The sequence below is a fragment of the Doryrhamphus excisus genome, chromosome 21 (assembly GCF_030265055.1).
Source record: "Doryrhamphus excisus isolate RoL2022-K1 chromosome 21, RoL_Dexc_1.0, whole genome shotgun sequence".
NCBI classification, from domain to species: Eukaryota; Metazoa; Chordata; class Actinopteri; order Syngnathiformes; family Syngnathidae; genus Doryrhamphus; species Doryrhamphus excisus.
This window is the reverse complement of record NC_080486.1, coordinates 8,026,956-8,052,605: the sequence shown is the minus strand read 5'-3', so window position 1 is coordinate 8,052,605 and position 25,650 is coordinate 8,026,956. Positions and strand designations below refer to the sequence as shown.

Below are 25,650 nucleotides of genomic sequence, written 5' to 3'. Positions count from 1 at the left end.
GGGTTCTTCACAGTACATGTGATGCACCACAGCTCCCCCATGCCGGCAGCACTCATGCACCCCAAGTACTTCACCTGTGCATCCATCCAGATATACAAGCCGTACACTAGCCACATATTCATGGACCCAAATATTCCAATTCCATTCGGGTTATTTGCTCGGAAAGAATGTAACCTTTGTATACACCTCATTCCGGAAAAAAAAGTGCCAATCCGAATGAATATATAATCGGATTCCCAGGGGTGGAATATTCCTTTCCCCAATCCGATTGAGGTATCTTGTACCCGCTCAATCGGAAAGTTGTCAGACTGCGTTCTTCTTCTTCGTGTTTTTCTTCTTCTGTTGTTTATTGGCGGTTGGCAAGCAGCTTTCGTGTGCATTAGCGCCATCTGTGGAACAGAATCTAAACCCTTCTATACGCCATTCACAAGTCCAGTTTTATTAAAAAAGAAAATTTTATCTCTTCCTGTTCCCGGGTGCGTTCTTTCAGCGAATGCTGAGATATGACGTAACACGCAGCTCGAGACGTGCTCGAAACTAAATTTCAAGACTGGATGACAGAAAAACTGTCAATACGGAGTTATTCCAACAAGTGAAAGAAAAACTGGAGGAAGTCGGTATCACGTGATGTTGGTGTTTACGCTTTACTGCTAATGCCCCATTGACTATTCTGGTTGATTATAGCGGCGCATGTAGACACGCGATTGGAATATTCCTTTCCATGTATACCATTGCTTTCGGAAAGGTCATTCGGAAAGATTCCATTCGGAAAGAGGAAAACTCCTAATGTAAACGTGGCGACTGACTGCTCATTTCTATAGTACTGAGAAGATGTCCTCACTTTTGGGAAACACCTTCGGGGACAAGTGAAGTCCTCCCGAGACAGAGAATGCGTCTCTCTTTTACCTCCCAGCTCCGTCCTGACGCCGTCTCTCTGTCTCTCCCGATCAGGACAAGTCACATAATTGATATGAGAATAAGGGGATATATTTCAATGTAATTAGAATCTTGATAATTGGACTAATTAGATCTAATTGCAATGTGAGAATGACTTTGATTAAAACAGGTTCCTCACCTACAACCACTGTCTTCTTCTTTCTCTTTCGGTTTTTCCCTTCAGGGGTCGCCGCAGAAAATCCAACCCTGTCTCTCTCACACCAAATACTCTCATATCCATGAACCTCCACTTTGGTCTTCTTCTATGCCTCCGACCTGGCAGGTCTAATATATTCACTCTCTCTCCTCCAAAGTCTGGTCTCTCTGACTTAATCTCCAAGGCCTCTAACATGTAATGTCACTCTGATGTACTCGTTCCTGATCCTATCCATCCTGGTCACTCCCAATGAGAAGCTCAGCATCCTCATCTCTGCTACCTCCAGTTCTGCTTCCTGTCTTTTACTCAGTGGCACTGTCTCTAAGGTCAAACAACATGGCTGGTTTCTCATAATATAAAAAATAAGCACGAGCAATACAGTAAGGGAAGGTCGGGATCATTTCAGATATGATTTAGTGAGTTCCTTTGCTGAGGATTTTGTTTGTGATCTACACACTTTAGCGCCACTGATTAATTCCTATACAAGCTGTCACTTGTCACGCGCATGACAGACAGTTGACTTGCTACAGATGTTGAATAGCACAAATATGTACTCTGTTTGGGGCTGCACGGTGGTCTAGTGGTTAGCGTGCAGAGCTCACAGCTAGGAGACCCGAGTTCAATCCTACCCTCGGCGATCTTTGTGTGAGTTTGGATGTTCTCCGGGTTCTCCGGTTTCCTCCCACATTCCAAAAACATGCTATGTTAATTGGCGACTCCAAATTGTCCATAGGTATGAATGTGAGTGTGAATGGTCGTTTGTCTATACGTGCCCTGTGATTGTGCTGGCGACCAGTCCAGGGTGTACCCCGCCTCTCGCCCCGAAGACAGCTAGATAGGCTCCATCACCCTCGCGACCCTTGTGAGGAAAAGCGGAAGAAAATGAATGAATGAATGTACTCCGTTTGTTTTAGACTGAGCCGCGGAGCCTCTTAAGACACATCACAGTGTATTTCTTTTTTTTTTTTTTTTTGGGTAACAGTTGCACACCATATTGATGAGCATGACTGGGAATGAATGCATCGTGTCATTCATGTGAATATCCCCAATCAATCCCCCATGTAGAGTTGTGGAATGTTTGTTTAATAATGCATGAGTATTAGGACATCCTATGAAAACGTCAGTGAGCTCAGTCTCTGGTGGCTCAATAGATGGCAGTAATATCCCTCAATCACTGCAGCAGGGATGGCATGTGTACACGTACTATACAGGTACTATATCTATTGATTTGATAGGATTTTTAGCATCCAAAAACAAAAAAAATTCGACACAAATAAACAATCTCTGCCTCCTGCAGGTAATGTGGAGAAGCCTCTGCAAAGTCAAACATCACAGCAGGAGGGATAAGCGTGAGGCGATGACTTTGAGCTTTGCGGTGTGTCTTTTATATCGCCTGTGAAAAGCCGACAGCGGCACTGTGTGTCTCTCTAATGTTCTGATTAGGTGAGGTCATAAAAAGAGCCTTTAGCTCAAAAGATGGTGTAATGTCTTCTCCTGTGAAGATGAAATCAATAGCAACACTTGGATGCAGCCATGCCTCCATTACTTTGCTTCTATAGAAAGCAATGAAAGAAACGTCTGAAACTGAATAATATTTAATTGTGTTCACTTTCCCTCCAGATAGTCGACATTTGTTGGCAGGACACGCTGCTAATCATTTGAATTCCCTCAGTATGTTCACAAGATGTCAGCGAGTAGTCTCTGATCTTGTTTAATATGTGACCAGCAGCTATAAATCACCAACACGCACAAATGAAGAAACATATTCTTCAGTAGCGTTTGGTTATACCCTCCCCCTTAATTTAGCCGGCTTTCAAATCCAACAAATACCTGTGTGTACTTTCAAATAAGAAAATGTCGCTTTCAGACATTTTTTGATGCACCACGGGCAAGTTCTGCACCTTGTTGCTTTTAACTCTGTTTGAAATGCTGCGGTGCCCTGCTCCTTGTTTGTTTTCCATGCATTCCCCTTTTTCTCATTAAAATCAAATGCCGAAAGCGATGATGAAAAGGAAAACTTCAGTCACTTAATTTTGATGCCAAAATGGGGTCCGGGAAAAATAAATGATTGTAGCCAAAAACTTAAGCTGAACACATGAGCAATATGGACTCCATATTCATTTGCATACAAAACAGTTGAAATTTCATTAAGGAATGAAAGGACATTGTTTCGTTTTTTTTTGCTTACTCCCAAAATTGCCAGTTGTGCTTGCAGGATTTTTCAATATTTCCACCAGAAGATCACAATATGGACTAAAGTATTGGGACACCTTGTTGGTAGCAATGAACATGGAGTTTTTATGTGAAGATTACAGTTGCTTGGTGCATTCTGACCAAGAAAATGGCCAAAATGCTTTGCTTCAGAGTAGTCAGAATACAGCTTGAATATTTGTGCTTGAATACAGCCTTATTATTAATGTACAAATATGCATATTGAAGCAAATTAAGCATTTCCAAACATAAAAATTGATAAATTAACTAAAATGTAAATATTATGCATTCAGAAGATGCATTCAAAGACCCTGAATGATATTCACAAATGATGGTCACAAATGCCAGACTTGATCATTATCTCACAACAGTCACAATCATCCCTTAGAAAAGCTTAATTGCTCTTATTATGTCTACTACATTGGGTAATACGAGTGTAAAGGTGACTATAGGGGTGTTATTTCATGTCAAGAGGTCTCTAATAATGTTTACAAAACATATTAGGAGGTCTTAACCAGGTTTTATATTCTCAAACTACGGAAATATTCATTTTATTAATACTGAATCCTACTTTGTGGAAATTCACTTATCACTGTGATAAGTGAATTTCCGCAAAATAGGAACCAAAGTCTGGAAGCAATTACTGTATCCTATTAATAGCTACTGATTCCATGGCAACAAAGGTGAGTAGCAACTGTCTTGCCAACAGTCAAGCAGTGTCAAGCAGTTGGGCCGGGTTGCATGAGTGCTGCCGACGTTGGGGAACTATGGTTCAATGAATGAAAGGTGAGTGGTTGCATTTATTAATAAAATGCCATTATCATCGGGATGTTTGTTCAATAACGTTCAAATTGTACTGATGACTAATTGAGGGCCGGGCTGCATGAGTGCTGCCGACGTTGGGGAGCTGTGGTTCAATGAATGGCAGGTGAGGGGTTGCATTTATTAATAAAACGCCATTATGATTGGGATGTTTGTTCAATAACGTTCAAATTGTACTGATGACTAACTGAGGGCCGGGCTGCATGAGTGCTGCCGACGTTGGGGAGCTGTGGTTCAATGAATGAAAGGTGAGGGGTTGCATTTATTAATAAAATGCTGTTATCATCTGAATGTTTGTTCAATAATGTTCAAATTGTACTGATGACTAACTGAGGGCCGGGCTGCATGAGTGCTGCCGACGTTGGGGAGCTGTGGTACAATGAAAGAAAGGTGCGGGTTTGCGTTTATTTATAAAACGCCATTATGATTGGGATGTTTGTTCAATAATGTTCAAATTGTACTGATGACTAATTGAGGGCCAGGCTGCATGAGTGCTGCTGACGTTGGTGAGCTGTGGTTCAATGAATGAGAGGTGAGGGGTTGCATTTATTAATAAAATGCCGTTATGATCGGGATGTTTGTTCAATAACGTTCAAATTGTACTGATGACTAACTGAGGGCCGGGCTGCATGAGTGCTGCTGACGTTGGGGAGCTGTGACTCTGACTATTGACTGTAATCCATTAACTATTTAGCTAATATGAATCATAATCAGGTAACAGTTTCATGAGATACTGTGTATTTCATCATGAGTGACAATGTGACTTACTGCAGGGAGAAGGTGTACTCCTCCATCTCCTCCACAGAGAGTTTGTGCATCGTGTGTTTGCCGCCGCCGCCGCTGCTTCTGCTGCTGCCGCTCACGCTGGGACCGCGGCTATTTGTCTTCTTGATTGGCTTCTTCTGTGAGGAACAGGAATTGGGGAGAACACACGCGGACGTCATTTGTAAGCAAAGCAGGAAGCAAGGCCTCGGAATTTATCTTGGGGGATGCACGCGGCGACGGTTGACAGCGGTGGCGCTTTTCCGAGCGTCTCAAAACGCAGCGGCATTGACACGAGACGAGCACGATGGCAAAATCGCATATGGCACGCCATCATTCACTCGGCGTCTGTTTTGGGGGGGGGAAACGTGCGAGCGGCGACGGCGACGGCGGTGTTAAATATATGATATCGCATACAAGTCGTTTACTGTCATCATCATAAACACAGTCAAATGGAGTTAGGAAGTGGGGCTTTAAATATTTCACCAAGGTACTTGGGAGCAGATATTATTTGTTAAGCCGCCAACATGTTAACGGCTTGCTTTCCCCGGCCCTGTCAGCCCCTGCCTGCGTTGCCCTTGGGTGGGCTTAGTGCCTTTTTCTGCTTGAAGTTGCGAAATACTCATACTGATGTATGCTAATGAGCTCCACGCTCTCTCGTTCCTTCTTTTCAACCTGCTCCTCTCCTCCGTCTCCCTCCTTTCTCTGTCTCTCCTGAGACAAACCCAGGAAGTAGTAAACGAGCAGGGCCCAATAAAAGCTCCATTCGTTTTCATAGGGCAATCTTTGCCAAAGAAAGCTCGGATTCCAGAGTGATGATCACAATAAAAAGGTGGAAAGGAAAACGGGAAAGAAAGCAGAAAGCGAGCGAGAGGGAGAAAGAGAAGAAATGCAGTGGGTATATGAAGCACAATGTTCTCTGGCGTCTCCCTGCAATAAATTTAATGCAATACCTTAAAAGCAGATCTGGTGTATAGCTGGATTCCTGCCCTGTGGGCAAAGTGGTCGCCTGGAGAAAATTCATTTTAATTAGGCCTGCACTGCAGGTTGAATGGTTGAAATTTGATCCCTTGTGCTTCCAGGCTGGGGCAAGTTGGAGATCACTCCACTTAATCATTAGACAACTGGGTTCCACACCACAACGTTTGACAGACGTAGCAAGGTTTTAAAGAGCGGGAGGAGAAAAGTCTGTTGAGGATGCGGCAAACTAAAACCAATTTATAGAACAGGTCATCACAGATGAATGAGTGGGGTCGCTTGTACATCAGCGGAGGGAGGTTCAAGACCTGAACGGGGAGCACGGATAACAAAAACAAAGAAGCAGCTTTTCCTTCCAAGTACATCAGGTAACATGCAAACTAGAAGAGCAAAGCGGAGGCCAGGTTATGCGGCTTTGATGATTTTACTGAATTTTACCTGCTTTTAGTTTGTCAGGCAAGTCAAAACAGTCTTTGAAGGCTCCCAAATACCTGTCGGTGTGAAATGCTTTTTGACAAATCTCAGATAATAAGCTGGGGAGGTGGGAAGTAGAGATGGGCTGTTCGTGAACAAAGCGGCTCTTAGAGGCGTCTCTTTGAAGTGAACGAGACGTCATTTTTGTTTCTGATAAAGCCGCATGTGATTGGTAAAAATGTGTGATGCCTTGTTGACACGACACCATGCAGAAGATGGAGGGAGGAGTTTCATGCACAAACAAGCTGGAGCATGATACCAGCATAGTAGTATTTTTTTAATATTCAGACACATATAAACACTTCACGTGTTAGCATGCTAAGGTGCATCGCTAACATGCTATATTAGCATACTAGCATTTTGTATATTCAGACACATGATAAACACTTACCAATATCACATATTAGCATACTAATGTGCATCACTAACATGCTATATTAGCATATAAAACATTTTTTATATTAAGACACAAACACCACTATCACGTGTTAACATGCTAAGGTGCATCGCTGACATGCTATATTAGCATACTAGCATTTTGTATATTCAGACACATGATAAACACTTACCAATATCACGCGTTAGCATGCTAATGTGCATTGCTAACATGCTATATTAGCATATTGACATTTTTTATATTTAGATATAAACACTGATATCACGTGTTAGCACGCTAAGGTGCATCGCTAACATGCTATATATTAAAAAATGTATATTAGACACAAACACCAATATCACACGTTAGCATGCTAATGTGCATTGCTAACATGATATATTAGCATATTAATTTTTTTTGGATTTAGACATAAACACTGCTATCACGTGTTAGCACGCTAATGTGCATTGCTAACATGCTATATATTAAAAAAAATATATTAGACACAAACACCACTATCACGTGTTAGCATACTAATGTGCATTGCTAACATGCTATATTAGCATATTAATATTTATATTCACACACACGACTAATATTGAAACTTCATGTGACTAAATAATGTTATTTTTTCTCAAAATTCTAACTTCTAACTTTTTGTAAAAATTCTGCACATTTTTCATTTTTGCTGTCATTGTTTTTTGAAATTCTCTTGTTAAAGTATATTTTTAGAAAACACTTTCAACTAATGGTTAATATTGTTGATATTTTGTTACCTTGCAGTGAGGCCCAAGCTCCTCTTTCTCCCTGCGAGGATGACCCTTTGTTCCGGCGTTGCCACAAATGGCTCGTGGAGAAGAATCCTTCCCTAAAAAGAGAAAGGAAGAAAACTCAATCAATCAATAGTATTGACAATGCATAAATACAAATGATGAATGAAAGAGAACATGTGATTGTTTCAAAATGACACCACCTTCCTGTTTTGCCATGAGTTAGTTTTTGAATTGAATGATTTTTTTTGATAGCAGCTGCAAAACGCAGAAAAGGCATAATAATAATTACAATAATAAGAAGAAGAATAACCTGATGAATGTTAATTTATCCCTTGCATCATCATCAACACAGTTGGACCGGAAAAAGGCAACATTTTGGCATCCATTTTCAACAAATAAATATATAAATAATATATAATAAATATATAATAAATAAATATAATATAATATATAATATAATATAATAAATAAATAAATAAATATAAAAATAAATAATAAATATATAAATATATAAATAAATAATATATTATAGCATAGCACACATTTTAAGTGCACAGTCATCTAGCAGACTCTAATGTATGCAATAAAAACGTATAAAAAATAAATGAAATAATACATGTTTCCCATTTGTCTCTTCTTTGGAAAATTACTTTTTGAAGTGTTCTTTTTTTCCCCCCTCTCCATCCCTTTTTCCTGTAATTTAAATGGTAAGCCGCCAGATGTGTGTCTCATGCTTGAAGAGTCAGAGATCTGCATTATTTAGCATATTAACATTCACAGAATTTTAAAACGGGGTTCCTGCATTGCCTGAAGGTTGTAATTAAGTAAACCTTAGCTTTTATACATGCAAAAATCTCACTATGTGAAACTCGGTGCCCCAGTGGAAGCGGTCATATCTATATAATACATATGAAACACCCCCCCCGCATCAGTCGTAAAAACCTAAAAATAGGCAACCCATCAGAATTCCCTGACAGCAAAATAGTTTTTAAACGGCAGGACGAGAGTGCTAAGATCAATTTTTGAGGGGGTCTGAAATCTGATTTCATCCTAACACACAGCTCGCGTTAATTACGAGTGCAGTGCTGCAAACCATTTGGATTGCATTCAGTTGCACGGTAACAAGGTTCCATGTCTTTCCACGCTTTCATTATCATTACATAACTGTGAGTTACATTTTGCATCAGATTTTAGTTAAATTTTTTGGTAAAACCAGACACAAATCATATATTTTTATATTTAAGAGATACATGGAGCAATGTTTTGGGGGGGCTTTGAGAAGATACAGCCCCCACCAGAGGGCTTATTATATTTAATAAAAAGCAGCAATTCATTTGGTACATTGTGAAAAATTTTGATTCCTGTTCCTGCTGCATCTCTGTTTTGATTTTGGATCAACATTTGCAATAACTGACTTTAATTATTCAATTCATACTAATGAGTTCTACATATGAACTTGTGTCTGGACGTTTTGAAGCCAGAAGTTAACTATGGAAGAATCTGTATTTATTATTTTTTTATTATATTTCTGCTTTATTATCACATATTTAAAAACTATTATGGACTTTTCAGAGTATTTTCATAAATATATAAATATATATATATATTGCTGGCCAAAAATCCACAAATTTGCAAGGTTTTGAATTCTGAATTGTTAAATCAAATTTATTATAGTAGTATTTAATAAGGTTTTATCTATCTATGTTTTTAGCAATAGTATATTCTGTATTTATCTAGTCATTATTATATAATGTTTGTCAGTTTTTACTGTTATTTACCCTTTTTCTGCTGCTTTAAGTTATTTGTTTTTCATAACTGAATAAAAACTATTAAGAATAAAGTCAAAATGTTAAGATAAAAAATGTGCAATGTAAAGAGAAAAAGATGTAATTTTATAAGGAAAAATCCGAAAGACAAATCGTGAAGTGGTAATATTGTGACAATCAAAAAAAATAATAAATTGTGGCGCATTTTTGGAAAATTATGTTGCGGAAAAGCATATAATAATACAAGAATAAACTCAAAATTAAAAAAGGAATAATATACTGTATATTGATATATATTATAATATTGAGGTGAAATGTTGTTTAGTTTTAAAGAAACTTATTTTTTAAATTGTAATATTATGAGAAACAATAAAAAATAATAGAATTTTTTTGAAAATGTATTTAACTTAAATAAAACTTAATATTAAAATATAATAATTTAAATATTAGAATAAAGTCATACTGTCATATTAAAATTCATAAAAAATAGTAAGTAAGAAATAAATAAAATAAATAAAATAAATAAAATAAATAAAATAAATAAAATAAATAAAATAAATAAATAAAAAATTAAAAAAGTAAAAACTATCACAAAATATATCTTGAAATATACCATATATACAACTTCTTAGCATAAGTAAATTAAATATCAAAGTGGCCCTTGCATTCTTGCTGGAAAAATATGCGACACCCCTGCTATACGAAAATAGTAATCTAATATACGTATGTTAGGCACAGCGAGAGAACACACTATTAGTAATTGAGCAACAAAACTAAAGAGTTCTGCAGTACACCAGGTACAGTATGTAGCCATAGAACTGTCTAAACTGGGTTAGCGGCAAATCTGCAATGAATGAATACACACAAGCAGACCAGCCAAATGTCTCATCATGCATTCAAGGACAAAAGCAAAAACAAACAGCAACCGTTTGGCCCACTGTGAATTCAGATGCTTTTGCTCGTCATTTCATGAAGCCTCAACGTGCACACCTCCAGGGCTACGTCCGTGAACTCGGAGCGCCGGAGCCGCCACGACTCAGGCCTCTTCAAGTACTCAAGGCCAGAAAGAATCCCCCGGTGCGATGAGCACGTATGAAGAAAGCAAACACGCTCATCCTGCGTTGTAATGACGCACCATCATTAGTAACATTTTATTCTCTGCATTTCCCACAGTGGGAGGAGTGCTGCCTTTCTACACACCTCACTCGCCAAACAGGCCAAGGAGACAGAAAACGCCCGAGGGCCGTAACACTGTCGAGACCCCATCAGTGTGTAAGCGCTGACCGCTGAGATGGCAGTTGCTGCTCACCTGGGCCCCTAATTGCCTGATGACTGCTCCAAAGTTACACAGGGATCACAGGTCAGCCGCTCACCCTTGAGTATGTGTGCCGGGTTGTTTTTGTGATGCTTTCAGGACTTTTTTTTAGATGCTTCATCGTCTCAGCATGGGTAAAATGGCTAAATGAACAAGCATATAGTGAAAAAACTAAAATTTAAAAATATAGGACATTACTTTAATCCACAAAAATGAACATCGAGTAGCACAAAAGTGAGTATGCCCCTCACATGTCAGCCATTTTTTAAAATTATGTCTTGTCATGTGAGTACTCATCTCAGCATGGGCAAAATGACTAAATGAACAATCATATGGTGAAAAAACAAAAATTTAAAAAATATAGGACATTTACTTTAATCCACAAAAATGAACATAAATTATGTCTTCTCGTGTGAGTACTCATCATCTCAGCATGGGTAAAATGACTAAATGAACAATCATATGGTGAAAAAACTAAAATTTTAAAAATATAGGACATTTACTTTCATCCACAAAAATGAACATCGAGTAGCACAAAAGTGAGTACGCCCCAAATACGTCAGCCATTTTTTTTTAATTATGTCTTCTCATGTGAGCACTAAGTACAGACCGTCAAGCATAGTGGTGGTAGCGTCATGCTTTGGGGCTGCACGAGTGCCCTGGCAAGCTAGGTGTCTCCACTTGCTCTACCAATGAAATCATCATAAATCAATAGCAATTGATAACAAATGATTAAGGCAATGCTAAAGGATGCTCACACTAAATAGTCACATTTTGGACATGTTCACTGTTAGGTGTACACACCAGCTATTTATACCAGCAGTGTCCAAAGTGTGACATGGGGGCCATTTACGGAATATTTGACCCCAACAACGTATTTATAGAGTACATCTTTTATGATTTTTTTTTTTTTTGCGCGAAAGGCAAAAAGTAATGATGATGCAACTCTCCACTAATGGATTTCATCTCGAAGCAACTTTAAGTATATTTTTAAAAATTCTTTTTAAAACATTCTATGTGCCTTAGGGTGAAAAATGTCTGGAACTGAAGGGGTTGTCTTTTGAAAAATTGATGAAAATATGTAATTTTGTTGAAATTTTTGTCAGATTAATTTGGGAAAAGTTATAATATTAAGACAATTAATAAAGTAACAGTAAAAATAAAGTAAAGTAAAAATACTAGAAGTAACAAAACACATAGAAAGTAAAATATAAAATAAAATTTTTTCCAAAATGATCAAAAAAGTGCAATGTAAGGAGAATAGGTTCATATTAGTAATACATGTATGTATATATGTATGTAATGTTTGCTAAACAAGGATGAAGAGTCTTGAACCAGTCATGATGTGCTATACATATCACTTTGACAGTTACTATGGTACCCATTATGTCATTGGATGGTCATATCACTTCGTACTTCGGTACGTGACAAAAAATTAAATAAAAAAATAAATTACAAATAAAATTAATTAATTAATTAAAAATAAAATAAATAAAAAAATACTTTGTAATTAAATAAATAATAAATTAAAAATTAAATAAATATAAAATAAAAAACTTTAACTATATTAGGAATGCAGTAAGTGAACAAATGTAACAGTTACTGATTGTAAAAGTACCAGATGGAGGGGTAGGATTTAATAAGCTTTGCTTCTTCCTACTCCTTTTGGACATGTGGAACTGTGAACTGATTATGTGATGCATTCAATTGTAATCTGATGCATGTTCAAATGAAATAAAACCATTACCATTACAAATGCATATAAACTGTTCACTGACTACTGTAAAGATTTTTCTACTATTGTCCCAGGAAAACGCCTCGCATTTCAGCCAATCCTTTTACTATGCATGTCTTGTGAAGTCCAATATTGAATCCATCAGGAGGATGTTGCGGTTTCAAACTATGATGACAGGGACCGGGGGCCCCCGAGGAGACCACATCCTGAAACTGAAGGGGTGACGCTCCGAAGCAGACATTCAATAAGGAAACCTTGAAATCCACATATCCGCTCAAGGGCGACGGATGTCTTAATGGAGGCAGCAAAAATGAAGGAGCTGCGGAATCATCTGCATGCTTATGGTGATCCACTAATGGCGATCACGAAACAAGACGCTAATCTAATTAGTCATGTAGGTTCAAACAAACCCCGATGTAACTGGATCATTCATTTAATGGGAAAGGTCACTTAACCCAGAACGCCTGCAGCTAATCTCCAAGTTAAAAAGCCAAATACTCTCCATCGTGCTTGGATGAGTCAAATGAGACATTTCATCCAAAAATAAGCTATATCATTACACAATAACATTTTTTTTAGGGGTTGAAACATGTCAGTTATTCTCTTAGATTGGGATGTCAGGTTTTGTTCCGAAACAGACACCTCACACTTTTTTTTTTTTCTTTTTCGAGGGGGATTAATTAAATTTTAGCCTCAGGAACCCAAACTTCCAGCCCGACTGTCATGCTCGGCTTTATATTACATGGCATGCCAAGAGGTCTCCATGTACTTGTCCCAATTCGGAGACAAATGACTGATGAAGAACATCCGGCGCCACGCAGAACATATTAGAAGCGATGAAATGGGAAGGAAAACGTCTCAAACCTGAATACTTGCAGAAGGGAGGGAATAATTCCTTCCTCTTTTTCCCCATTGAGTTGGATTTGCATTTTTGAGATCGGTTAAAGCTGTCCGCCCAATGGTTTTCCTTCAATGTTGATGTAATCCCTCCATATAAAACAGCAGAATGTGCTCCAGACATAATGCAACATGAACGGATCTGCATGCAAAAGAGGCAAAAACGTCACTTTGGCTTAGGCAGCGGCGGATATGAGGGGCTTGCTGGGACACCTTTTGATCCGTTATTTCACTTACGGATCGGGTTCACTTCCAAAGCAACCTTCTCACCTAGAGTGTGGATGTGTGTGCTGACATATCCGAGTTTGTCTGAAGCCATGTGCTTTCGAGGAGACCGTGTACCTTTAGACCTGTGTTGGCAGAACATAAATCTAACCCTAGTCTTCCCGCTCTCCCTCGAAAGCCACTCGGTTCGTTGGGGACACTTCCCTTGTGGGCGTTAGGGCTCTCTGTGGAGGGTCACAGGTCAGTCGGCGGAGGAAGCGACAAGCTGTGAAATGTAAAAGACCAATTTCTTCCACATGTTTCAGCGCTGGGAGAACACTGCCGAGCTGTCAGTCGGCATCACGTTTAAAATGGGCCAGGGTGCTACCCAGCAGACCTGTCACAACTCATTTGTAATTAAAAAGCCCGTGTGATGTTTAAAGCAGAAACTTTTGAGGACTGTTAAATAAAGATGAGGCGTGGAATGGATTAACAACAAGGGGATCGATACCAAATGAGTGTTTGAAGCTGTTGGGTGAGAAGTTGACGACCAAGGCTAAGACAAAGACTAAAAGTTGGGTAAGAGCTAACAGATAATGTCAGGAAAAACAATGGACAAATCCCCATCTTCGTCAAATGCCTCCAGGTCGATTCCAACATGGAGGACGCCTTCGGGTCGGACCTCGGACATGCTGGAGTGACCATGTCTCACAGCTGGCCAAGGAAGGCCCCCCGTTGGAGCTGGTGGGGGTGGTATGAATGCCTGCCTGGCAAACGGAAGATGATGGACGGATGGAATGCTAAAATTCCTATTCCAAGGGATCATAGGTAATTCTTAAAAAACGGAACAAGGCCCAACATGATTATTAGTTTTTCCTAGAACCCCAAATTCCTGGTTACACCCCTTAGATTGGCGATATTCATTCTATTCATTCTACCGCTTATCCTCACGAGGGTCGCAGGGGTGCTGGAGCCTATCCCAGCTATTTTTTCTTTTTTTTTTCAATTTTTCATCTGAAAAATGACGAATTCCAGACAATTTTTTTTAAACAATATTAGCCCCCCTTCATTCATTTTCTACCGCTTATCCTCACGAGGGTTGCGGGGATGCTGGATCCTATCCCAGCTGTCTTCAGGCGAGAGGCGGGGTACACCCTGGATTGTTCGCCAGTCAATCACAGGGCACATATAGACAGACAACCATTCACACTCACATTCATACCTATGGACAATTTGGAGTCGCCAATTAACCTACCATGTTTTGGGAATGTGGAAGGAAACCGGAGTACCCGGAGAAAACCCACGCATGCACGGGGAGAACATGCAGAGATCCACACAGAGATGGCTCGAGGGTGGGATTGAACCCGGGTCTCCTAGCTGTGAGGTCTGCGCGCTAAACACACAACACAAGTGATTGGCAACGTGATCTGGAAAAACCTACCCATCACCGTCAGTTACACAAAAAGTCAAAAGTTCTAAAACCGATTCTTCCAGAAAAAGATACCCAAAACTTCAAAACAATAACGATACAAAAAGTCCTGTTCCAGGGACCACAAAATGGGTCAACAATTTAAAACTATTCTGCAGAAATTGAGGTTGGTGCAAGTAATACTCGTTCCAAGTTCTGGAGTACTTACTACCTCCTCAGTCTACATAAGTCAGTCGGATCAGTTGGTATCGATCTGCATATGGCAATCGGTGGTCCGTTGAAGATTTGGAGGGTGTGCTTGTGTGCATGTAATACGGATATTCTCATTTTTTTGGACTAATTATCCCAATAGTCAATGACTTAAGGCCATTAATATGCTGTATTTCAATATTTTTACCAAAGAGATCCTTAGACACTTTGAGGTGTTATGTTGAGGTGCCCACTGTCTTAACCCATCCCTGCCCTACAGCACCGGGAAAGAAACATACTGAATCCCACTTCAAGTGACATTAGGGTGACATTTTCTACCCACTGTGGCACAGTCTGTGGGGGGTGGGACTGAACATTTGAACCCCTACCTGGCAGAGATGATGAAGAACAAGTGGAATCAGCTGACAGGTGAAAGGGAGAGCCCTGGGGAGAGTGAATGGAGGCGGGTTCTCCTGCTCCGCTTCTGGCGCCGCCATGGAGCGGATTCAACTGGGATTGTGGATCAGGTTTGGATTGGGGTTGGCTGTGCCTGACCACAGGTTGGAGCATGACAGACGTATTTAAAGGTGGCGACTGCAGGGGGACGGGGCACTCTGGTACCCTGGATGCTCCTGGTGGGTGTGCCTTTATCTTGAATATAAAAAAGGGTAAATATTTTGAGTTCAAATACTCAGTTTATTGTTTTCTGCAGGTGCACGACTGTTATAGCTATTATCTGTGGGAGAGCAGCATGTGTGTGTAATTAAACTACAGGTATGTGTGATCAATGAGCGTGTCACAGCATGAAATAATGACACTTTAATTCAATAAAGATCAGGCTTACCACGAGTATAAAATGTGCATGATTATTAGTCAGTACAGTAAAGCGTTTTATCATCGCCTCCTATAAGACAACTCTGTAAAAAAGCAGGCTTCGCTACACATCTTTAAATAAAGCATGGCTGCCAACTTCCCCTCAGTCAGCTGTTGCTGATTAAAGTTGGATCATTTAGCATGATGTTTCTGTACAGACCATTTAGATGGGTGAACAGATACTAGCTCATCCCGATGTTAGCACTTTAGCTTAAATGGCTAAACATTGATTTATAGGCTGCACGCAGGCCTTAGTTAGGAAAACAGAGTTTGATTCTACCCTCGGCAATCTGTTTTTTTTTTCATCTGTGTGTTTTTTCTGGGTACTCCGGCTTCCTCCCACATTCCAAAAACATGCTAGATTAATTGGCGACTCCAAATTGTCCATAGGTATGAATGTGAGTGTGAATGGTTGTTTGTCTATATGTGCCCTGTGATTGGCTGGCGACCAGTCCAGGGTGTACCCCGCCTCTCGCCCGAAAACAGCTGGGATAGGCTCCAGCACCCCCGTGACCGTCGTGAGGATAAGCAGTAGAAAATAAATGAATGAGGGCTAGTATTGTTTAAAAAAATAGTCTGGAATTCGTCTTTTTCCAGATGAAAAATTAAAAAACAAGAAAAAAAAATGAAAAAATAGCTGGGATAGGCTCCAGCACCCCTGCAACCTTCGTGAGGATAAGCGGTAGAAAATAAATGAATGCGGGCTAGTATTGTTTAAAAAAATAGTCTGGAATTCGTCATTTTTCAAATGAATAATGAAAAAAAATAAAATAAAAAATAAATAAAAAAATAGCTGGGATAGGCTCCAGCACCCCCGCGACCCTCGCGAGGATAAGCGGTAGAAAATGAATGAATGAGGGCTAGTATTGTTTAGAAAATTTGTCTGGAATTCATAATTTTTCAGATTAAAAATGAAAAAAAATTTAAAAAAATGAAATAGTAGCTGGGATAGGCTCCAGCACCCCCGCAACTCTCGTGAGGATAAGCGGTAGAAAATAAATGAATGATGATTTATAGCATCTATTGTGTTAGTAGATTAAGGTAGATAAAGTGTACATTAGACCTTTGTAAACAAACACAGCTCATTTGCATTAAAGCTGCAGATACACAAAAAAAGCTGAGTTAAGAGCACTTGAAATTTTAGAATTCCACCATCAAGGAAAAATAGCCTACCTGAAAGTACATGTTGCACAGCCAGTGATCGAGATCAGAGGACATGAGGGCTTCAATTTTCCGAAACTGGTTCACTTGGCTGTTGGGCTCCCCTCTCAGCAGTGGAGTTTTGTAGCTGGTTTGAGTAAAGCATACAAATGTGTTTTGCCAATTCATGTAGTTGATTTATGCACACAGAACAGTTGCAGGTCCTCTTCTTTATGAATATTTGAATACATGAAACCTAAGAATGCATATTCATAGTCTGCTGTTTTACAGTATATAGCATACCTGCCTTGGACCAGGCCAAGTCTCGGTCCACAAACCGGAAATGCTCCCCAAGCCAGAACCGACTTCATGTAGCTGCTCTGCCCAGGTGCTGCAATCAGTTGGAAGACGAGTACCATGGAGGGGAGAAGCTCGCAGGTTGGAGGCATGATCTGCAGACACAAAATGGGTGCAACCTAACTCCTAATTTTATGCAGATGATGCCTGCAGGTGCATCCCGCAACGTAAGCACACATACAGTATGGACACAGTACATTTATTAATGCAGCACTAATGAAGTAAACATGCACAGACGTGTTCTCAACCACAAAGCCAATGACAGACAGAAGGTAACAACAGGAAAAGGAGCCCTCGGGGGTCAATTTAATCTACATCCTAGACTTGAATCCTCTTTATCTCATTTCCATGTTTTGTTTTGTTTTTTTTCTTTTTGGGTGCGAACCTCCTTAACTGTCATTCCCACCCGTCCACAGAAGTGAGATGCTGGAGTGATAAAGCATCCAAGCAAAGTGGAGGGAACAGGACAAGCTGACAGTTACTGAATTCGCAACGCATGGAGGAGACCATCAATCAGACTGATGGTATTATTAAGGCGATCTTGCATGAGGCAAATAGTGTTAGTGGTTATCGTGCTCCATGCCAAACACATGCATTCTTATTTACCCGGAGAATTGTGTAAAAAATGAACTGACAGTGAGGTGTGGGCCACTTCATCCATCACCAGGTGGAAATACTTATTCTGTCTATTAGTAGGAATAGAAAGCACAGAGATTTGATTTGCTTTTCGGATGAATATATACCAAAAAAAAAAGCATCAGTATCTAATGTAGGACACTAACTTATGACTTAAAATAGCATTTCATATTATTAATTTAATGTAAGAAATGCATTTTGCATGAAGTCGGTGTTTAAATAATGCATGTAGACTGTCTTTTGAATACACACTTTGACATACATGCTGTGTTTCTTCAGAGAATCCAATGTACTAAACATACAGTAGTGTGAAACAGTGTTTTTCCCCACTTCCTGATTTATTATATTTTTGCATGTGTTGCACTTAAATGTTTCATATCATCAAAAAATGTTGTCTTTAAATAAAAAGGGAGAAAAGGTGTTTGCCCCCTAAACCTAATAACCGGTTGGGCCACTCTTAGCAGTAACAACTGCAATCAAGTGTTTGTGATAACTTGCAATGAGTCTCTTGAAGCACTGTGGAGGAATTTTGGCCCACTCATCTTTGCAGAATTGTTGTCATTCAGTCACATTGGAAGCTTTTCCAACATGAAGCCTTTTTAAAAGGTCGTATCACAGGACTTTGAATAGGCCATTTTGTTTTTCTTCAGCCATTCAGAGGTGGACTTGCTGGTGTGTTTTGGATCACTGTCCTGCTGCAGAACCCAGGTTGGTTTCAGTTTGAGGAACATATGGCAGGACATTCATGTATTCAGTAATCATGGTTCCATTAATCACAGCAAGTCTTTCAGTTCCTGAAGCATCAAAACAGCCTTGGACCATCACACTACCACCACCGTATTTTACTGTTGGTTTGCTGTTCTTTTACGCCAGATGTAATGGGACACACATCTTCTGGCCAAGCGCCTTTTTAAGGTCATGGCACAGCATCTCAATAGGATTCAGGTCAGGACTCTTGATTATCAAACAAGTGTGTCTACAATAAAAGGCCAATCCAAAATAAGCAGTCATTTTCTGGTGTTATTACCAGGTACCTCAAGTAGTGCATATGCCGATCCGCATTTAAAATGCTGTTAATAAAATTTACCTGTGCCGCAGATCAGGTGATCCATGGTGGTGGTATGGGTACGACACGACCATCACCTCATGTTGCAGCATGATAATGCATGCCCCCATGTTGCAAGGATCTGTACATGATTCCATGGACACACTGTACCACCCACTGAGTATGTACAGGATGCTGTATTTGAGTCAAATAGTGGTCACACAAAATACTGATTTTTCAACCCACTCGGATCCGTGATATCATGAAAAATAGAAGCAAAATGAAAAATGTTGTTTTTATATCGAGTACATGTGCTTAAAATTGTTTTGTTTAGCTTTAGCTGATGTTCCTCTGGCATGTGTTTATTGATCCGAGGGTAGCAATTACCATAGCAACAACACAGACCGCCCCCTGTGCTGGGGTCTGTCGAGTTTAATAGGTTAACACTGGTTAACCTATTGTAACGCTTGCCTTCTACGGCAAACTCATATGAGTTATTCACTGTTGCAAAAGAATGAATGCTTTGGTTCTACAAAAAAATGATTTTCCTGCTAAATTCTTGGGATAGGCTCCAGCACCCTCGCAACCCTCGTGAGCATAAGCGGTAGAAAATGAATGAATGAGGGCTAGTATTGTTTAAAAAAATTGGTCTGGAATTCATCTTTTTTCAGTTGAAAAATGAAAAAAAAGAAAAAAATGAAAAAAAGAAAAAAATGAAAAAAATGAAAAAAATGAAAAAAAATGAAAAAAAAGAAAAAAAAAGAAAAAAATGAAAAAAAAAGGCTGGGATAGGCTCCTGCACCCCCGCAACTCTCGTGAGGATAAGCGGTAGAAAATGAATGAATGAGGGCTAGTATTGTTTTAAAAATTAGTCTGGAATTCATAATTTTTCAGATGAAAAATGAAAAAAAAGAAAAAAAAAGAAAAAATAGCTGGAATAGGCTCCAGCACCCCTGCGACCCTCATGAGGATAAGCGGTAGAAAATGAATGAATTAGGGCTAGTATTGTTTAAAAGAATAGTCTGGAATTCATAATTTTTCAGATGAAAAATGAAAAAAAAAACTTCAAAATAAAAAAAAAGAAAAAATAACTGGGATAGGCTCCAGCACCCCTGCGACCCTCGTGAGGATAAGTGGTAGAAAATGAATGAATTAATGAATGAATAATAGCATCTATTTTGTTTTTTGGTTCTACAAAAAAATTAAAAAAATTATTTTCCTGCTAAATTCTTGAGAATCATGGCCCAATTTCCCAGCAGCTAATAGAAAGACATTAAAAAAACATTCCTCACTGACCATGCAAACACATTGTAGGAGGGAAGGGGATCCCATAAATTCTTAAATCCTCTTAACCTTAAAACTTTTGTGCTGCTTCCTATTTAGTGTTTCAGAGAAAAACCAACAACAAAGACAGCAGGCCTGACTCTTTCGCTCCCACTCGCCAGCTGAAGTGACTCTGGGTGCATGAAAAAAGAGTCGGGAGGGAGAAGGGAGGAAAGAAAAATAAGCTCCTGGCTTCCTCCTACTATCACTAATTCCTCATTTCCTCTTAGAGAAGGCTGGGGAAAGATTGCACGCTATATAGTGTGGGCCAGACGGAAGAAAGAAAACAACCAAGCCAGCTCTGATCGTCAGACAAATCTGATCAAGCAACCAACCACTGCAATGAGGACGACAACAACAGTTTGTCAATAGCTGTTTTTTGGGGAGATGAGAAGGAACGGGGGTGAGTGTCATGAGCCATTTACCATGCTGTACTTAAACCTTTTTTTTTTTTAAACTTCTGAATCAGATCCCAGGTCTGCATTCACTTCATGCCAGCTTTTAGCCCGTTCTTTATGTTTGATGGGAGCAGGAGACAATCTCGTGTGGATGCTGGAGCTCAGTGAATACGCCCACAGATGCACTGACAGTGTCCACATGGGCTGAATGCTCCAGCTATAGCTAAGGCCTTTAGTGTGGATGGTATAATGGAGAGAAGAAACCCTTCAACTTCAGTGTGAAGATCACAGGATAAACCGACACAAAGATCCAGCTGTCACTATTGACCATTCACTTGGCAGCAACTCGAGATGTTTTTCTTCTAAATGTGCATGGATTCCATGCAATTGACTGAAATGCTTTACCAAAAAAGACCAATTTAAAGAGTTTACGAAAATATAAAACTGGGCATGCACTGTGCAAATGATCCCTGATTCAGCAGTATACAGTAGGGAATGGCTAGAAGCTAATCAAATGGCTCCAATCTGGCAAAGATAAAAAGTCAAAAATCAAACATTTTTATTACAGTATACCTTCTCAAGAAACAATACCAAAAATAGCATGTGAATACATTCGGGTAGGTTTTGGGGGGATTTTGGTTAAGTGTAAAGGTGATTAAACATAAACAGTGTAAAAATTACAGCAAAAAGCATGTAGAAATTACAAATATTTGCCTTACTCTCCTCTGTGTGTGTGTGTGTGTGTGTGTGTGAGACAAGGGCACTTTTATAGTATATGTATAAGTATATTTTAGAAGTTTTTCATATAATCTAAGCTGGTAAATAAAGCAAAATACAAAAATTAATCCAATTCAGTGTGACGAAAGGAGTGCACTCAGACAGGAGGTTCAGGTCGCTTATAATTAACGTTCTAATTATTAGGTCGCCGATAATTATCAGCCCGATATCAGTATAAAAATCGGTTGATTTTTTTTTCCCTGATCATGAAAAACTATATTAAATCCACCACAGGAGATATGTCATGTTACACATATCGGTATCAGTATCGGCTGATATCAGGATCAGAACTTGAGAATTGGAGAATATCGGTTTTCGGCAAAACAGCTAATATCGGACATCCCTAATTATTTTTGTATATTTTATGAATAAAGTCACCACTTCAGGACTTAGGTTCAGCTTCAGTCAGTTCTGCAAAAATTCTGCTAGACTATTTTCTGGCTGATATCAGGATCAGAACTTGAGAATTGGAGAATATCGGCATATCGGTTTTCGGCAAAAAAGCCAATATCGAACGTCCCTAATTATTTTGGTATATTTCATGAATAAAGTCACCGCTTCAGGACTTAAGTTCAGCTTCAGTCAGTTCTGCAAAAATTCTGCTAGACTATTTTCTGGCTGATATCAGGATCAGAACTTGAGAATTGGACAATATCGGCATATCGGTTTTCGGCAAAAAAAAAAGCCAATATCGGACATCCCTAATTATTTTTGTATAGTTCATAAATAAAGTCACTGCTTTAAGACTTAAGTTCAGCTTCAGTCAGTTCTGCAAAAATTCTGCTCCACTATTTTCCAAGTATGCCTACAGACAGCATTTCTCATTGCATTCCAATAAAACATGACTTCCCTTATTTAAATGAATAATTGATTTTAGGTTTGATTTACATGCGAGGGTTAAATGTCACGTTGAAAAGTTGTTGTTTTATTCATGCTAAGATTCCCGGGGTAAAAAAAAAAAACAAAAAAACCTTGCGGCTGCGTATCAGGCATATTTTCATATGCCGTCTTCACATTGAGAAACAGGGGGAGGATTTCAGAAACTGTACAGAATGCCAGATTGCATCCCGTGCTGCTTTTCAATGAATTTCCCATCAGTTCCAGTTTCTCATGCAGCGTCAGAGTTGCAGAGGCAGCACATGTTTTGCATTTGTGCCTCTTTTTTCATCATACACACATCTGAGAGAAAGACACTTCCCTGAGCATAATGTAAATAAACGGGGGGGCCCCCCCACTTCATTCTGTCTTTGCTTGCTTGAATAAAAACATATTAGTATCCACAAAAGGAAATGGAGGCAACATGTCACTGTTACCTGTCAATGAAGATCTTTCCGTTGTCATTGAGCCATGCAAGTCTTATCTGTGAATCGCAATGCATAGTGCAAACCAAACACGCTCCACTGTTTACACACAGCTAAAAAAACACGGCGGTTAGGAATCACTCAATCATATTTTGGCATGCATCAGATTAGAATCAGGTTAAAAAATATACACTTAAAAAACGTTTTGGAAATAGCCTCACCATGACCACATTCTGGTTGAAGTGCAGGTCAATGTCGTAGAGGTGGCCTTGGTGTTCAACCGGGTCGGTGGATACCATCCATTCGTTATTCCAGGCTAGAGCTGGGCCTCCAAGACGGCTGTGAAGGGCCACACTGATGCTGTAGAGGCCTCTTGGAAGCTTGTCTCTGGTGGCCCTTAAACAGCGCACACACACATGCACAGGCTGGGGGGTGGTCGTTGTAGTGTGATGCACCTACAGCATAACACACGCACACACACACATATATTTGTATTTTTTATGCATGTATTGCTACCATAATATGTGTAGGCAGGATGGTGAGTGTTGCATCAGCTACGTAGCAAATGTGACATCATACCACCATCTTTGTTTCAGAAAATACACCCCTCATCTTTCAGCATTACCAATATAGTACGTCTTCTTATATGACAATACAATAGTAATTAAATGTGAATATTTTGGCAACACAGGAGAGCATCAAGAAAATTGTCTCCTGCTACCCACAGTTACAATCTGGGGCTGCATGAGTGCTCCCTGCTCTGGGGAGCTCCATTCCGACATGTACTGAGAAATATGAGAAAGAGAAATATGATCTCAGGGAAGAACTAAATTTGAAACACTTATATGCTAGGACTACGTTAAAAAGCCATAGCATTTCAGTATGTGGAATCAAACTATGGAATGGATTGAGTAAGACCCTCAAACAATGCACAACGATGAGCCAATTCAAGAAACAATACAAGCAGTTGATGTTTGCTAAATACAAGGATGAAGAGTCTTGAACCAGTCATGATGTGCTATATACTATATCACTATATTGACACTTACTATGGTAACCATTATGTCATTGTATTGTAATTGTAAAAAATTAAAATAAAAAAATAAACTTAAACTATATTAGGAAAGCAGGAAGTGAACAAATATAACAGTTACTGATTGTAAAAGTACCAGATGGAGGGGTAGGATTTAATAAGCTTTGCTTCTTCCTACTCCTTTTGGACATGTGGAACTGTGAACTGATTATGTGATGCATTCAATTGTAATCTGAGCATGTTCAAATGAAATTAAACCATTACCATTACTGATGTTCTGAAGCAAAGCATGGTTCCCTCTCATGGAAAACTGTCCAAAAAAAATTTAGCCCAAACACAACTCCAGAAGAAAGGAAGGTGGGGGGGAAAGCACAAGTTAGGTCACCAGTGACATCATCATGGAAAAGTGGACGAGGAGGTCTATATATATATGCGGCATCAAACAGAATGACATACCTGCTCAAGGAGCAACGAAACAAAAACACATCACATCCACGGCAAGTTAAACAACTAAGCGCTAAACACAACATGTAACTTAAAAATGTCATTTACAAATGCCCTCAAAGCATGCTGGGTAGTTCAGCTGCAATAAAGAGTTACCCAGCATGCCTTGCGGTGGGAATATATGAGTTGCAGTTTGCCCATCCTTGCTCATGATGGATCAAATCAATACAAAAACACAAAGATTTGCTTGGGGTTCAGGTTGTTTTCCAAACACAAACATAGTAAGTTTGCTTTCATTATTAACTAAGGAAATTTGATTATATTCACATTTAAGAAGCTGCATTCAGTTGCATTTAAAAAAAAATCTAATACCAAAATAGCTGTCCCCGCAGCTCCCACATTCTGCTTTAGGCTCAAACTAAGGTCCAGAAAAGGAATAGCCATCAAGCTAAAACACCTGACTCTTAACTCGACGTCAGGAGCGTTGTTCATTGAGGTATACTCGCTATTTAGAGATATAATAAACATGCCTGCTGAAGTGTACAGTACACAAATATAGCGCACAGACCTCACAGCTAGGAGACTGGGGTTCAATTCCACCCTCGGCAATCTCTGTGTGGAGTTTGCATGTTCTCCCCGTGCATGCGTGGGTTTTCTCCGGGTACTCCGGTTTCCTCCCAGATTCCAAAAACATGCTAGGTTAATTGGCCACTCCAAATTGTCCATAGGTATGAATGTGAGTGTGAATGGTTGTTTGTCTATATGTGCCCTGTCATTGTATATAACAGTATAGTGTATAAAAATATTGTATATAACAATATAACAGTCAGTAAAGTCAGCAACTTCACACTCAAATATACAAACATGTACCAATATGAATATTAAAAAAAACTCCTAAAAGTTTTCCCATACTGTATTGCATCTGAGCAATGCACTCGTTGGGGTGCTGCAATGACGTTAGCCCCTCTCTGGGCTCCTCAAATAAAGACACACATCAACAAAATCAACATCAACATGCAGATGTATTTACTACACTAAAACGGTCTGAAAGTTTATTGAATGTTAAGGAATGTTTCCTCCCACATTCCAAAAACATGCTAGGTTAATTGGCGACTCCAAATTGTCCATAGGTATGAATGTGAGTGTGAATGGTTGTTTGTCTATATGTGCCCTGTGATTAGTTGCCGACCAGTCCAGGGTGTATCTTGCCTCTCGTCCGAAGACAGCTGGAATAGGCTCACGCACCCCTGCGACCCTCGTGAGGGTAAGCGGTAGAAAATGAATGAGTACAAAAATATA

General features: G+C 39.4%; 1 protein-coding gene across 1 annotated transcript in view; it reads right to left on the bottom strand.

The window, feature by feature from the left end:
• ofcc1 (orofacial cleft 1 candidate 1) overlaps positions 1 to 25,650 on the bottom strand; it is a 107,419-nt gene that overhangs the window by 67,120 nt on the left and 14,649 nt on the right. The window contains exons 9-14 of the mRNA XM_058060813.1: positions 23,096 to 23,329; positions 17,341 to 17,489; positions 17,071 to 17,185; positions 15,414 to 15,675; positions 7,493 to 7,584; positions 4,895 to 5,028 (exon numbers count right to left, since the gene is read on the bottom strand). Of these exons, the coding sequence (XP_057916796.1) occupies positions 4,895 to 5,028; positions 7,493 to 7,584; positions 15,414 to 15,675; positions 17,071 to 17,185; positions 17,341 to 17,489; positions 23,096 to 23,329 (986 nt within the window). The remainder of the gene's footprint in view (positions 1 to 4,894; positions 5,029 to 7,492; positions 7,585 to 15,413; positions 15,676 to 17,070; positions 17,186 to 17,340; positions 17,490 to 23,095; positions 23,330 to 25,650) is intronic.